Source organism: Podarcis liolepis (assembly GCF_965112155.1).
Source record: "Podarcis liolepis genome assembly, chromosome: 16".
In the NCBI taxonomy this organism is placed as follows: domain Eukaryota; kingdom Metazoa; phylum Chordata; class Lepidosauria; order Squamata; family Lacertidae; genus Podarcis; species Podarcis liolepis.
Window position 1 is genome coordinate 20903010 of NC_139567.1, and position 14085 is coordinate 20917094.

A 14085-nucleotide genomic window follows, 5' to 3' on the forward strand; every position below is an offset into this window, starting at 1 on the left:
TCCTTTACAGCCCCTCTTTTCTGAAAACACCTTAAAATGGGGGATCTGTTTGCTGTCTCTGCTGATTTCTTAGATCTTATGTGTGTATTTTAAAGCATTTATATACCATTCAGTATATCAATAATATCTAAGTGGGTTGCTTGCCACCTGAGTGAAAGTATGCGGAACACCACAGACTGGAAAGACAACCTGGGAAACTACATGGGGAGAAATCAGGAGCAAAGGCACCACAGCCTCCCAAGCTCACCTAAGGCCTAATCTGCTCTATACATTTAAACCAGCACCATGACACTTTAAACAGTCACAGCTTCCCCCTAAAAGTCCTGGGGACTGCAGTTTGCTAAGGGCCCTAATAGTTGTTAGGAGGCCTCAATTCTCACAGAGCTACAATTCCTGGAGCATTTTAATGGTCAATCCCTCTTACTCAGGGAACAATCCCAGGGAACTCTGGGAACTATAGTTCTGCGATGGGAGAAGGGGGTCTCCCAACAACTCTCAGCACCTGAGGCAAACCGCAGTTCCCAGGATTCTTTGCCTGTGTAAAGTGGCATGATACTGCTATGAACCTGCAACACAGACGGGGCCTAAATTATCTCCTCTCCAAGTGCATCAAAGTTGGATTCCCATGTTCACTTGCCACGCTGAAGCTTCGTAACGAGTTTTAGCACGGCAGCATATCTACACAAGACCTTTGCCAATGGAGTTAGTGCTGGATTGTTCCAGAAACTCTGTGGGCCACTGGAAAACCATCACAGGAACAAACCGCAACGCCGTGGCCAGAACACTACAGATGCCAGAGAAGACAACCATCACTTCATCTTGCAGAGTCGTCTCCAGGCTACCAATCACTGTTCACTCCAAGCAGGCCCCATTTGGCCCCAGAGGCCCAACCTGAAAAAGTCTCGTGCTACCTCAAGTCCTGCAACTCCAACTGAGGACTGCACAGAGTTTTGACTGAACAACTCACGTCTGAAACGGCATCATGCAACCCACCCGTGGATGCTGCAGTGATGCAGGCAGGTGCCGTCAGCCATCATCAAAGGACCGAAATGCTTTGTGGGTCCAAAGAATGCTCAGCACAACTATCCCGCCAAAATCCAAATTGTGGTGCTCTACATTTTGAGACCTTTTACCTCTGCAACTTTTTGGACCTCTCACTCTGGAGCATCACCCGCTCGACTCTCAAAGAGATAAATTTGTCTTAACCACACACAGACATCCACACCCTCGCCTGCCACTGCCCTCCTGCAGTCAACAGGTTGGCCCTGGCAAGGGGAAAAAAAGGGCCTGCAAGGATATAAATTACCGTTTGTGTCGCTGGGGGTCATGTCTTCTTTCCTAGCTGTGAAAGGCAGCTGCTTCTGGGGTGGAACACGCTCTAACCGATCGTTAGCAGTAGAATGAGAACAGGTTTTGCCAGGAGAATCGCCAAGGCAGGATATAATTAAGTGGGGTGGAATTTGGCACGCGCAGCCCAGCCGACACCTCAGAGCTCAACGCCGGCGCGTCACTATCTTAAGTGATTCCAGTGAAATCATATGCTTAGTTTTGTGCAACGAGAAAGCCCAGAGCTCTTTCGCGTGGTTGTGCGTGCGCGCACATGACCACACGTGGCCAGAAAAGCATCCCTGTGGCTCTTTCTTACAGGGTTGAATAAATAAATAAACAAACAAACGAATGAATAAATAAATAAATGGAAAAGAAAGGAAGGTGCTCAAAAATAAAAACACACAGGTGTCCCAAGTAAGAGCTGGAGCTCAGGGATACATGCAAGTTCTGCTTGCAAAAAGTCCTGGCAAATCCTAGCCATGACCCCGGTTTCAAACGACAGAAGGTCACCGGTGGTCAGCATGGAGCAGCCTTTGCCTATGCAGAGGGCAAACATAGGTAAAGGCTGGTGCAGACAGCACTGAGTTAGGCTGCACCCACACCAAACATTTAAAGCGTACAGTGGAACCTTGGAAGCTGAATGCCTTTGAATGTTTCGACTCCCGAATGATTGAAAACCGGAAGTGATTGTTCTGGCTTTTGAAACATTTTTGGAAACCAAATGTCTGGCACGGCTTCCGATTGGCTGCAGGATGCTCCTGCAGTCAATTGGAAGCCGCGCCTTGGTTTTCGAACTGTACCGGGAGTCGAACGGACTCCTGGAACGGATTAAATTTGAAAACCAAGGCAGACCGTATTAAAGTTGTGGTTCCTGCATTGCAGGCAGCTGGACTGGATGTCCCTTGGCATCCCTTCCAACTCTACCGTTCTATGATTCTACAAAAGCATGGTCTCCACAAGAATCCTGAAGAAAGGTCTGGAAACCAAGCCTTATGAGGAACAGTTGAGGGAGTTGAGTACGTTTAGCCTTGGAAAAGAGGAGACTAAGAGGAGATATGATAGCTATCTTCAAATATCTAAAGGGCTGTCACATGGAAGATGGAACAAGCTTGTTTCCTCCTGCTCCGGAGGGTAGGACCTGAACCAATGCTTCAAGTTACAAAAAAGGAGATTCCAGCTGAACATCAAGAAGAACTTTCCGGTGGTACAGTGGAACAGACTCCCTTGGGAGGTTGTGGACTCTCCTTCCTTGAAGGTTTTTAAACAGAGGTTGGATGGTCTTTGGTCATGGATGCTTTAGTTGAGATTCCTGCATTGCAAAGGGGTTGGACTGGATGACACTCAGGGTCCCTTCCAACTCTATAATTCTGTAACTTTAGTTTAGCAACCACAAAGCTACAGTTCCGGGACCCTACAGTTCCCAGGGTTCTTGGGGTGGAGGTGGTGGTGTTTATGCAGCCCTAGGTGGTCTGATTTGACCAAACTGCGGGAGGCAGTGGAAGACAGAAGTGCCTGGCGTGCTCTGGTCCATGGGGTCATGAAGAGTCGGACACGACTAAACGACTAAACAACAACAACAACAACAAGGTGGTCTGAATGCGTGACTTCAGGCTCGCTATGTTCCACGACGGCCCCATTTATTGAGAGTTCACTCCAATTTACTTGCAGAGAGATTAGGTGACCTCAGTTATTTAACCAGCACTCATTTTGTACGGAGGTCAGATGATGTTGCATCAAAGCAACAGGCCCCTCACACTTTCTAGTGCATCTCACCACTACTTTCTAAATCACAAAAAGGCCCAATCTTTTGGGAAAACAGCTGTGCAGGCAGCTAAAACTGCACAACTATGCCTAGGATAATTATCTTGATTTAGTGTGATTTAGTTTGCATTGTATTTGTTTTTGTTTCCTTTTTGGATTTTTAAAATTAATTTAACAACAACAACAACAACAGGAAGCCTGCAACTTATGTGGGGGTAACATTCCGGGGATCACGCCTAAAGCCAAAATCGTGTATAGTCAAAATACATTACGTGCAATGGCAGGTGGGGTTGCCGAAGTCTTTTTCCTCAGAACCCTGCCCCTTTAATTTTTTATAATACGTTGCCCCATGCATAGAGCTGAAAGTGTGCAAATTGAACTTGCGTAAGTTGTGAGCTTACTGTATAGCTGTGAAACTTCAGTTTTCCAGTATGTGATTAAGTCCCACCTCCAAAAAAAGTGACGGTCCGAAGCACCTCAAATTCCTCAGTACATGCCATACTTTTAAAGCAGCTTCAAAAGAATTCTGGGAACTGTAGTTTTCACCTCACAGAGCTATGATTCTCAGCACCCTTAATTAACTGCAGTTCCCAGGATTCTCTGAGGGGAAAGAATGTGCTTTAATATATACGCAGCCTCAGTCTATGTCAGGCATAGGCAAACTCGGCCCTCCAGATGTTTTGGGACTACAACTCCCATCATCCCTAGCTAACAGGACCAGTGGTCGGGGATTATGGGAGTTGTAGTCCCAAAACATCTGCAGGGCTGAGTTTGCCTATGCCTGGTCTATGTGCTCCCTAGGACACCCTCACAGCAGTCAATGGCTGTATATCCAGTATACAGTGGTACCTCGGGTTACATACGCTTCAGGTTACATACGCTTCAGGTTACAGACTCTGCTAACCCAGAAATAGTACTTCAGGTTAAGAACTTTGCTTCAGGATGAGAACAGAAATCGTGCTCCGGGGGCGCAGCAGCAGCGGGAGGCCCCATTAGCTAAAGTGGTGCTTCAGGTTAAGAACAGTTTCAGGTTAAGAACAGACCTCCGGAACGAATTAAGTACTTAACCCGAGGTACCACTGTATTTAAAGCACACACACCCCTCGAAGAAATCTGGGCCCTTGTAGTTCCCTTTATAGAGTCCCGATTCCCAGCTGCCCTTAACAAACCACAGTGCCTGGAATTATTTGACGGAAGCAATGTGCTTTGAATACGCTTTACAGGTGCACAGAACCTTCGCCCACGAGAGCAGAGAAAGCCCATCTTAAAAAGGCCAGCTCCCGGCCCCAAACCCTCCCCGTGGGACGCTTACCGTCTGTGACTGCCACGTCTATGAGAGCTTCGTTCCCTGTGATGTTAGAAGCAACTTAGCATCATACCATTGTGGCTGCTCCGGCTGCAGGAAGGAGGGAAGGAGACAACAGGTGAGACACACACACACACACACACACACACACACACACACACACCTGCATCCCGTGGGAACTCAGGCGCAGGCAACTGGCAGGAGGGAGAGCGTGGCAATACTGAGAAAGTCCCTGAGGGTGGAAGAGGGAACTTGGGCCATTTCCTGGACTTGGCGTGGCTTCTTCTCCCTCCCTTCCTCTCTCTCTCTCTCTCTCTCTCTCTCTCTCTCTCTCTCTCTCTCTCCCAGGCGTCACCAGGATCAAGGATGCCTGCCACATTTTTGGAGCGCCTCCTCACCTAATGGCTTCAAAGGGCTTGGGAGGTGTTGCGGTTCACCCTGGCCAGGTATGCAATCATCATTCCCACACTGCAGAGGCCAGGATTCGGGAGGCGCTCAAAGGGGAGTGGCCGGCTTGCAACTCCCGCAGCCCATTAGGAGGGAGGGGAAGCCAAGAGCGACTCAACAGGTATAGACTCCATTGCCTTCCACCATTGGAGGCAATGTGATTCTGAAGACCAGTTGTTAGAAACCAAAGGAGTGCTTAGGGGGCATCTGCCTGGCCACTGTAAGAACAGGGAGCTGGACCAGACTGGCTCCCTTTGGCCTGACCCAGCAGGGCTTGTTTTAAAATCAAAGAATTGTAGAGTTCGGAAGGGATCTTGGCAATCATTTAGTCCAACCCCCTGCAATGAAGCTGTCCCATATGGGAACCGAACCCGCAACCTCGGTGTTATCAGCACCATGTTTATGTAACTCTTGGGGAAGTGCTGTGGTACAACACAAGGTTCAACTTCTGGAATCTCCAGGCATGGCTAGGAAAACAACAAACCTGGTTTAAATTCCGGGCAGCTACTGCCAGTTGCTGTAGACAATACTGAGCTAGGTGGACTTGGCCCATGGCAGCGTCTTACATTCCTTATTCAATCAATGACTACAATGAGGACTAGAATCTTAGAAAGGCCTTGTCCTCAGCACTGGGTGACCTCAGCTGGACAGCTGTTGTACTCAGGTCCTGTTTGCAGGTTTCCCATCTGGTTGGCCACCATTAACAGGATGCTGGATTTGACGGCTACCCTTATGTTCGTCTTCTTATGAAAGCCCATGTGAAGAAGAAGAAGAAGAGTTTGGATTTGATATCCTGCCTTTCACTCCCTTTAAGGAGTCTCAAAGCGGCTAACATTCTCCTTTCCCTTCCTCCCCCTCAACAAACACTCTGTGAGGTGAGTGGGGCTGAGAGACTTCAAAGAAATGTGACTGGCCCAAGGTCACCCAGCAGCTGCATGTGGAGGAGCGGGGAAGCGAACCCGGTTCCCCAGATTACGAGACTACCGCTCTTATCCACTACACCACACTGGCTCCAATACATGTGGTGTAGTGGTTAAAATGTCGGACTGGAACCTGGGGGTAAAGGTAAAGGGACCCCTGACCATTAGGTCCAGTCGTGGCCGACTCTGGGGTTGCGGCGCTCATCTCGCTTTATTGGCCGAGGGAGCCGGCGTACAGCTTCCAGGTCATGTAGTCAGCATGACTAAGCCGCTTCTGGCGAACCAGAGCAGCGCATGGAAACGCCGTTTACCTTCCCACCAGAGTGGTACCTATTTATCTACTTGCACTTTGACGTGCTTTCGAACTGCTAGGTTGGCAGGAGCAGGGACTAAGCAACAGGAGCTCACCCCGTCGCGGGGATTCAAACCACCGACCTTCTCATCAGCAAGTCCTAGGCTCTGTGGTTTAACCCACAGCGCCAGCCACGTCCCTTGGAACCTGGGGGACCAGGGTTCAAATCCCCATACAGCCATGAAGCTTAAGGGGTGACCTTAAGGGGCCAGCGGCTGCCTCCCAGCCTAACCTACCTCACAGGGCTGTTGTTGGGGTTAAGTAAGGAGTGGCAGAACCATGCACACCACCCAAAGCTCTTTGGAGAATGCAGTGGGTAAAAGCGTTCTTTGTCGTACAAGATTCTCAGCAATGCCTCTGAACAACTCACTCAGGATTTCAAGACTAAGCCATTGGTTTTAAGCTTAACCCAGACTTGAATAGGCCCACGTGGTCGCCTCTCCCAGTTGTGTAATGGTGCATTTTGCTGTGCAGACGTTCTTACTGACAACCACAAACAGCTGCCCACCTTCTAAGACTATGCAGGAAGAATAGGTTTTTGGCAGGTGCAGACATCAGAGCTTCAGTATGGTCAGCATGTTTACGCTGCCACTGCACCCCTGGTCCCAACCTTGTTTAACAGCCTGATGAAGAGTTCTGGTGGACTCAGAAGCTTGCTTGCTATATTCTGACATTTTGATTGGTAATAATAATAGGACCTGGGGAGCTTTTGTGTTTCTTCTTTAAGGGAAGTGGTACTTGAACCCCTCAGCCATGCATGCTAATATAACCCCCTGTCCCTCTGCTTAACAACCTCTTTGATGGGTGTATCTCTGAGAAAGGCTTTTTTTTTGCCATGCAGAGGAGTGGCAAACAGCGACATGGAAGATTGCATCACTGGCCCTGCTATGAAATAAGTAATAATAGTGTTTCAGCATCACTGCATTACACCATTAGCCTCTGCTAAGTAACTATCATCTTCAGCTACCACGCTTTCTAGAAAAAAAAGGGGGGAAGGGATCTATTTTTTTGGAAACACTGCTGTGAACAGGAAGAGGGTGATCTTTTGAATGCTTTGGACCATCAACACAGACTGTTGACTTAAACAGGTACTTGTGGGCAGGTTAACCCTTGAGGACTAGTAACTTCCTTTGCTTTATTTGAGAGGGAGGCATAACCAGCCTGGAAACCATCATGAACGGCAGCTATTTATTATTCTACTTAAATGTCGCTCAACTACAATTCCCATCATCCTTGACTATTTGGCCATGCTGGTTGAGACCAATGGGCTACCAGTTCACAACTACAGGTTTAAAGTAACTCTAAACTATTGCTTATTATTGAACAGAAGCCTGCCTTTCCTACGGCTCCCAAGTAAAAGGACCAGAAACGTGGTATGTGTGTGCATTTGTTTTTCTTTTTAACTCATTGTTTCCCCCTACAACTGTTACTACTGAATATGTAGACTGATAACATGAAAGCTTGGTTGCTCTCAAGAACTTCTGACATGGATGCTAGCCGCAGCTAGGATTTCAGTAGCCCAGCAATGGAAAACCTTGAAAAATCTGCATTTGTCTTAAAAGAACTTGTGGACTCTGGCTATTGTGGAGGAAAATAACACATAAATTGCAGGTCTCCAGAGGGATGAAGAATCCAGAATGCTTCTAAGTCACCTGGTGGGATTTTATTTCTTATGCTTCAGACTTAAGTTGCCCAGCATTCACCAGGTACAGTACACCTGATGGGGAATATGGATGTCTTGAATTATAATGGAGTGTTACTACTCCTTCCTCTTATTATTTTTGGCTTGTTTTGTATAGGGTAGGGTGTAATGAATACCCTGCTACTGCACCTTTGGGTTGTTAGTAAGTGGTCATTATGCTACAAAAAATAAAAATAAAGAAAAAGAAAAAAAAATCTAGCCAGTTGCTGAAAATGCAAAGCTAGCTACTTTCGGGCTCTTTCAACTCTTCCTGATTCCTCTGGATGGGAGTTTTCGCCTCAGCTGTGACTCAAGCGTCACAGATCACGCCTTGGTGGCTGTCCCCTATAATTAAGTGTCCCAGCAAAGGGGTCAATAGTCGAAAAGGCCACTGAGGGTGAGGGAGAAGGATGAAGAGAGAAAGAAAACCTTCAAGATGTTTTCCGTCCTCTGTGATCAGAGAATAGGCTGTTTTCTTCCCCCTTTCTCTTTTCCATAACAGCCTGGAGGGTTTTCTCGGAGGCCCTCCAGTCAGGAGCACTGTTGTTGTACTGACATGGCTGCTTTGCAACAACAACAACAACCCTCGCAACGTTTTGACCTGTTGCTGTTTTGAACCAGATATTTAGGGCCGAACTCCACAAGAAGCAGGAGATCCACTATCGGATCTCCCCGAGTGGCTATTTTTAGTGTAAAACAGCTGCGGAGCCAGGCCCCGATTTGGATGGGGCAGCAATAGGGGCTGGAGGGAGTTTATTCCTTTCCCCCCTAGTGAAGTTTCCCTGATCTAAACATTTACACCTCTAACCTTGAAGCTGCTATTTAAGAGTTAACTCCCGCTATGCCATTTCACCTGTCTACATTGGCTTACACTCAGGTAACAGGGACACAGGACTCCCTGAGGTACACTAGAGACAGTCAGGGCCAACCCAAGACATTTTGTTGCTTGAGGACCAAAGGATGATTCCTTCCCCAATTCCATGTACGTACAAAAGCCCACAAGGCTGGCAACTGAGGCCTCACCAGCACTATAGCAGGATCATACCACTTTAAACAGCTGTGGCTTCCCCCAAAGGGCGCTGGAAACTGTTTAAGGGTGCTTAGAGTTGTCAGGATGCTTCTATTTCCCTTGTAGAGCTACAGTTCGCAGAGTTCCTTGCGAAGAGGGACTGGGTTGTTCAACTGCTCTGCAAACTCTGGCGCCCAGACGAATCTGATTCTGGCTTTAACTTCACGTCTACTCAGTCCTATTGAATTCAACAAGCCTTACTCTCAGGTAAGTGGGGTTAGAACAGGTGTAGGGGACCTTTGGTCCTCCAGCTGTTGTTGCTGGACTACAACTCCCATCAGTCTTCCCAGGGATGATGGGAGTTGTAGTGCAGCACAATCTAGAGAGTCAAATGCTCCCCACATCTGGGTTTGAAGTTCAACTGGACTCTCTCGCAGATAAAAGTCATTACAGACTTTAGAGGCCTGCAGGATAGAAACTGGATGAGGTGAGGGGAAGACTCTCAAACAAACCCTGCTTTTGCTGCTGTTTACCATTTGTGCTGTTGCAGCGGGAACGATGTTGATTTATTTGTTTAATATTGTTCACTGCCATTGTGATATTGACTCTTAGCTGCACGGAGAACCCTGTTTCGGAGGGTGATGCAGGAATATATATTCCAGAAGATGTTATGACTCCCAACTGACAAATGTCTGTGCTGGCTGGGGCTCGTGGGAGTTGTAGTCCAAAAACAAAACAAAACCTCCAGCCTGTGTGCAAGTTTGTGGAGCAAAGGATTGCTAATAGAATTCTCAGTGCCCTCAGCAAACCGCAGTTCCCAGGATCCTCTGGGAGAAGCCATGACAGTTGAACTGCTATAGAACTGACTCAGATATCAGGCCTAGCTCTTTGCAAAGGATGGCAATGAAACCCCAGCAATGGAAAACCTTGCCGCCAAGCTCAAGACAACTTGGGCCAGCACACAGCACTCTGCACATGCCTAGAGTACACTCCAAGGAGAGCATGCTACAGACCTTTATGGTCATGGCATACACTCTAGGGCTGGCATTAAAAACAGGTTTCTGTGCACTAGGAGAGGGGCCTAGGGCCAAGTGGCTAAGACTGGAGCTGGGATCAACTGAAGGGAGAAGGACAAAGAGATGGTTTGCCCAACACGAGATGAAGAGCTGGCATAGGAAAATGCCTTATACCGCATTTGCCCAACTGCTGCCATTTACCAGCATTCTTGGCTGGTCCATTAGGGCAAATGGGGCACTCGCCCTATTTGCCCTCAGCTGCTTCCTTACAGCCAATCTGGCTGTCACCTTCCTCCACCTGAGCCTCAATGTTCTCCTAGTGAGGAGGAGGAGGATGGGAACAAAACTAGGCTGTGTTTCACATTGCATTTGTAGATCACTGTATACACTGGAGGCGGGCGTGTCTTCACTCGAAGCACATGACCCGATCATTTCCCATGAAACATCCCCCACCCCACCCAAACTCCGATTCAATGAAGCTCCCTGATGCTCATGCGCAAGGGCTATTTCACCTGCACATGCTTCATCTCAACCGCAGCTTATGTTTTCAGATTGGATGGAGGCTGGTTTGAGAGGCAACACATCAGTCAGCAGCCTTTCTCAAGAAACTACAGGATGAGGCGGACTGTGGCCAAAGTTATGCGTACACAGCTTCAAACACAAGTGGCAAGAGCTTACTGGAGTCAGAGTAAATGGTAATATTGGCTCTAGCTTCACCTTCTCTTGGCCTCCTTGCCTTCTGCCAAGGCACCAGCAACCATCCAGTGACTTTCAACCCTGGGTCCCCAGATATTTGTTGGACTACAACTCCCATCATCCCTCACCACTGACTAAACTGGCTGGGGATGATTGGAGATGTAGTCCCAACAGTGTGTGAGGACTAGGGATGGGGGATATATCGTCCAAAACCGGTTTGAAGCCCATATTGTGATATCGGTTTCATGACTGTTGACCTGGCAGTACATTGCAGATCATGATGTGTGTTTGTGTGCTTTGCAAAAATCACAATGTTGGAAAAACCATGCAGACAGCCAATGCCTCTACATACATCCTTATTTCAGACATATATCAGTATATATATATCCAATATATATACCAGATATCACCCAGCCCTATTTCGGACCCAAAATAGAAGAATGATAGCCTCATCTGACTGGCAGAGCTTCTCTGGGGTCTCAAGCAGAGAGAGAAATCTCTCCCATCATGTGATCCCTTTTAAACGAGAGACTGATCCCGGGACCTTCTATGTGCTGAACTATGGCCCCTATCCTATCCTATCCATCTGGTCCAGTACAGTGTACTCTGACTGGCAGCATCATCTTTTGTCTTTTCATTCAACTGCTACTTGATCCTTTTTTTAAATTGGAGATGCCAGGGACTGGAACTGGCACCAAGCAGGCACTCTCCCTACAGAACAATGGCCCCTATGCAAAAATTTAAAGCCATAGCCGCTCCTCCCAACCACTACCTCCAAAGCACAAGAGCCCCTCGCTTTCTCTGCACTACCACTGGCTCCCACTGACCACCAGGTTTCCCAAACCTGGGTCTCCAGCTCACAGACTTGGTGAGCAATAGAGTTCCACATCATCTGGAGGGCACCACGTTGGCGATCGCTGCTCTTGACACAGCTGGCTGCCTGCTACCTTTCTGCTCTGCCTGAGATAAAGCACTTTGCACATGCTAATAATAATAATAATAATAATAATAATTTATTTATACCCCACCCATCTGGATGGGTTTCCCCAGCCACTCTGGGGAGCTCCCAACAGAATATTAAAAACATGATAAATCAACAAACATTAAAAACTTCCCTAAAGTTTGCCGATTCCTACAAACACCTATAACCGGTCCGAAATAAAGAGGTTTATTAAAGTTTTTTAATTAATTAATTAATAATAATAATAAACCCCACACTTTGGATTGCTTAACAACTGCATTAAGCACACTGGGAGAGTAATTTGAGTAAACGCATAAAACTCCCATCCCCGCAAAACATCTCAGCCTAGGAAGAAACAGAGTTGTTTTGGACTTGGTCGAGCTATTTAAGGGTCCCTCTTTAAACAGCCCTCCAGCCTTCCTTCCGCCCCGGTTTGTACTCACCTGTGCGCATGGAACAACGGGCCTGAGGAGTAGTGGCATGGGGCTCAGTTCTGTCTCCGCAAGGTGCTTTTTCTGTGGCAGGATCGGGTGGAGAGAAAAAAAGGTAGGTTACAGAGCCAGTAGGTACTAACCTGTTTGTGAAAGTCAGATTTGTGGGGGATTTCTGGTTGTGTTTTTTGGCAGTTAAAGAGAGGTGGGAGGGAGGAGATCTCAACAGGCAGCTCAACTTCTCCAGCACAGAATGAACTCGAATGCCTTTCAGTAGTGGTGTAGTCCACAGCAGAAATTCACAGCTCAGGTTACCAGCCAGATAAATATAGTGTCTTATCTGACCTCACAGGATGGCTGGAGCACTCTCACATTCCAGCGTGGGGAGACTTTAAAGGGACAGCGCAGGAGGGGGCCAGCCAGGCAGGGACAGGGGCTCATCTATGATAGAAAGGTGGGGGGCAGGTGGGCCAACAGGACTCGACTCGTGGTGAGAGGTAGGAAGAGGGCACTGGGCATAGGAAGTGAGTAAGATGTTACAAGAAAGAGAACTAAGGTGAACAGAAGGATATGATTGGAGAGGAATGGCTGAGAAATGGGATTCTTCCCAATCTGAAGTCAAGCTAATTTATAAGGACAAGAAGCTCACCCCCCTTTTTTTTTAAAAAAAAATAAAACTGTTATTCACTGGGTGCTGCAGACTGCCCTCAATATCAGTTTTTGGAGCAGCTCGTGCTGTTCATTTTAAGCTTTATTTTGGTACGCACACAGCCTGTTTTGTTTTTGTTAAAAGCACTTGTAGAACAATCATTGAAATTATTATTGTAATAACTCCACGTTCATATGAGGAAGTGAGCAGCTCACACACAGAGCCTTAATGAACCGGCGTGACCCCCTTAGGCGCAGATAGTATCTCTCAGCCTCAGTTCCGTCATCTGTGAAATGGGAACATTAGCACAACCTGCCTAGCAGCGTGACGGGCATTGTCGCAATGACAGACGGGGAGACAGAAACGGGCGTTACAATGTCCTGAACTCTGGGAGCAGAAATCTAGGGCAATCAACCAACACGCTTCCCATTGGGTAAAGGAGCTGCAAGGTGTCACAGGTTAAAGGAAGGAAAAAGGAGGATGCTTTTAACTCACTTGGAACCGTTTTTCAGAGGGATGAGAGGCTACCCCCTGGGAAAGTCTTTAGAGAAGGACTTAGGGCAGGCTGGGCCAGCCAGGGGCACCTTCCAGATTCTGCGGTACTACAACTCCCACCAGCCCCAGCTGATGTAGCGCAGCAGCATTATTTAGAGGGCCGCAGTTGGAGAACGCCCTAAGATGCAAACAAATCCACATAGCAACACAACACAAGAGAGTCACACTCTGGGAGGCGGAGCCACTGCTTGGGCCGGCTGCCCCAGGGCTTATTCCAGGCACTGACTCAGCCTGCAATAACAGGGAGAGATTCCTCAACGCCAGCTTCATCATTCCTGGTGTTAACAACAGCTCTGGCTTCTCGGTCACATGCACTGCAGTGCAGACAGAGAGCCCAGGCAGGGCTCAAAAGGGCTTGAGGCTGCTGCTGAATTTCCGTAGGGGAAACCAAATTTTGCCCCAAGAGCTCCAGCAAGCAGCTAATAGAGAACGCTGCCTTGCCCGGTGAGGATCTGCAATGTTTCCTGATATCCCAGAGCTGGAGTCTGGCGATGGAGGTTAAGCCAAACTGTCTTTCACCATCTGGCTGACCATGCGCAGCTCTCAGGAGTACAGGAACCACCAACAATAAAGGTAAAGGGACCCCTGGCCATTAGGTCCAGTCGTGACCGACTCTGGGGTTGCGGCGCCCATCTCGCTTTATTGGCCGAGGGAGCCACCGTACAGCTTCCGGGTCATGTGGCCAGCATGACTAAGCCGCTTCTGGCGAACCAGAGCAGCGCATGGAAACGCTGTTTACCTTCCCGCCGGAGTGGTACCTATTTATCTACTTGCACTTTGACGTGCTTTCGAACTGCTAGGTTGGCAGGAGCAGGGACCGAGCAACGGGAGCTCACCCCGTGGCGGGGATTCGAACCGCTGACCTTCTGATCAGCAAGTCCTAGGCTCTGTGGCTTAACCCACAGCGCCACCCGCGTCCCATACCACCAACAATACTTTTCTTCAAAAAAGACATAACTGAGTTCTATTTAA

General features: G+C 48.1%; 2 protein-coding genes across 8 annotated transcripts in view; both read right to left on the bottom strand.

Annotated features, from left to right (window-relative positions):
* The window catches only part of C1QTNF5 (C1q and TNF related 5), a 201947-nt gene that overhangs the window by 107756 nt on the left and 80106 nt on the right, over positions 1–14085 (bottom strand). The gene's annotated exons all lie outside the window — the stretch shown is intronic.
* The window catches only part of USP2 (ubiquitin specific peptidase 2), an 80360-nt gene that overhangs the window by 64008 nt on the left and 2267 nt on the right, over positions 1–14085 (bottom strand). For 2 of the 7 annotated variants that reach the window (XM_083481036.1, XM_083481037.1), the window contains exons 2-3: positions 11922–11993; positions 4403–4486 (exon numbers count right to left, since the gene is read on the bottom strand). Coding sequence is in view for 2 of the 7 variants with exons in the window: in XM_083481034.1 (XP_083337160.1) it covers positions 11922–11931 (10 nt within the window). In the remaining 5 variants the exon portion in view is untranslated. Of the gene's footprint in view, positions 1–4402; positions 4487–11921; positions 12199–14085 lie in introns of those variants that run through there. The other 5 variants (XR_014520379.1, XM_083481038.1, XM_083481034.1 and 2 more) reach the window with 5 other exon arrangements.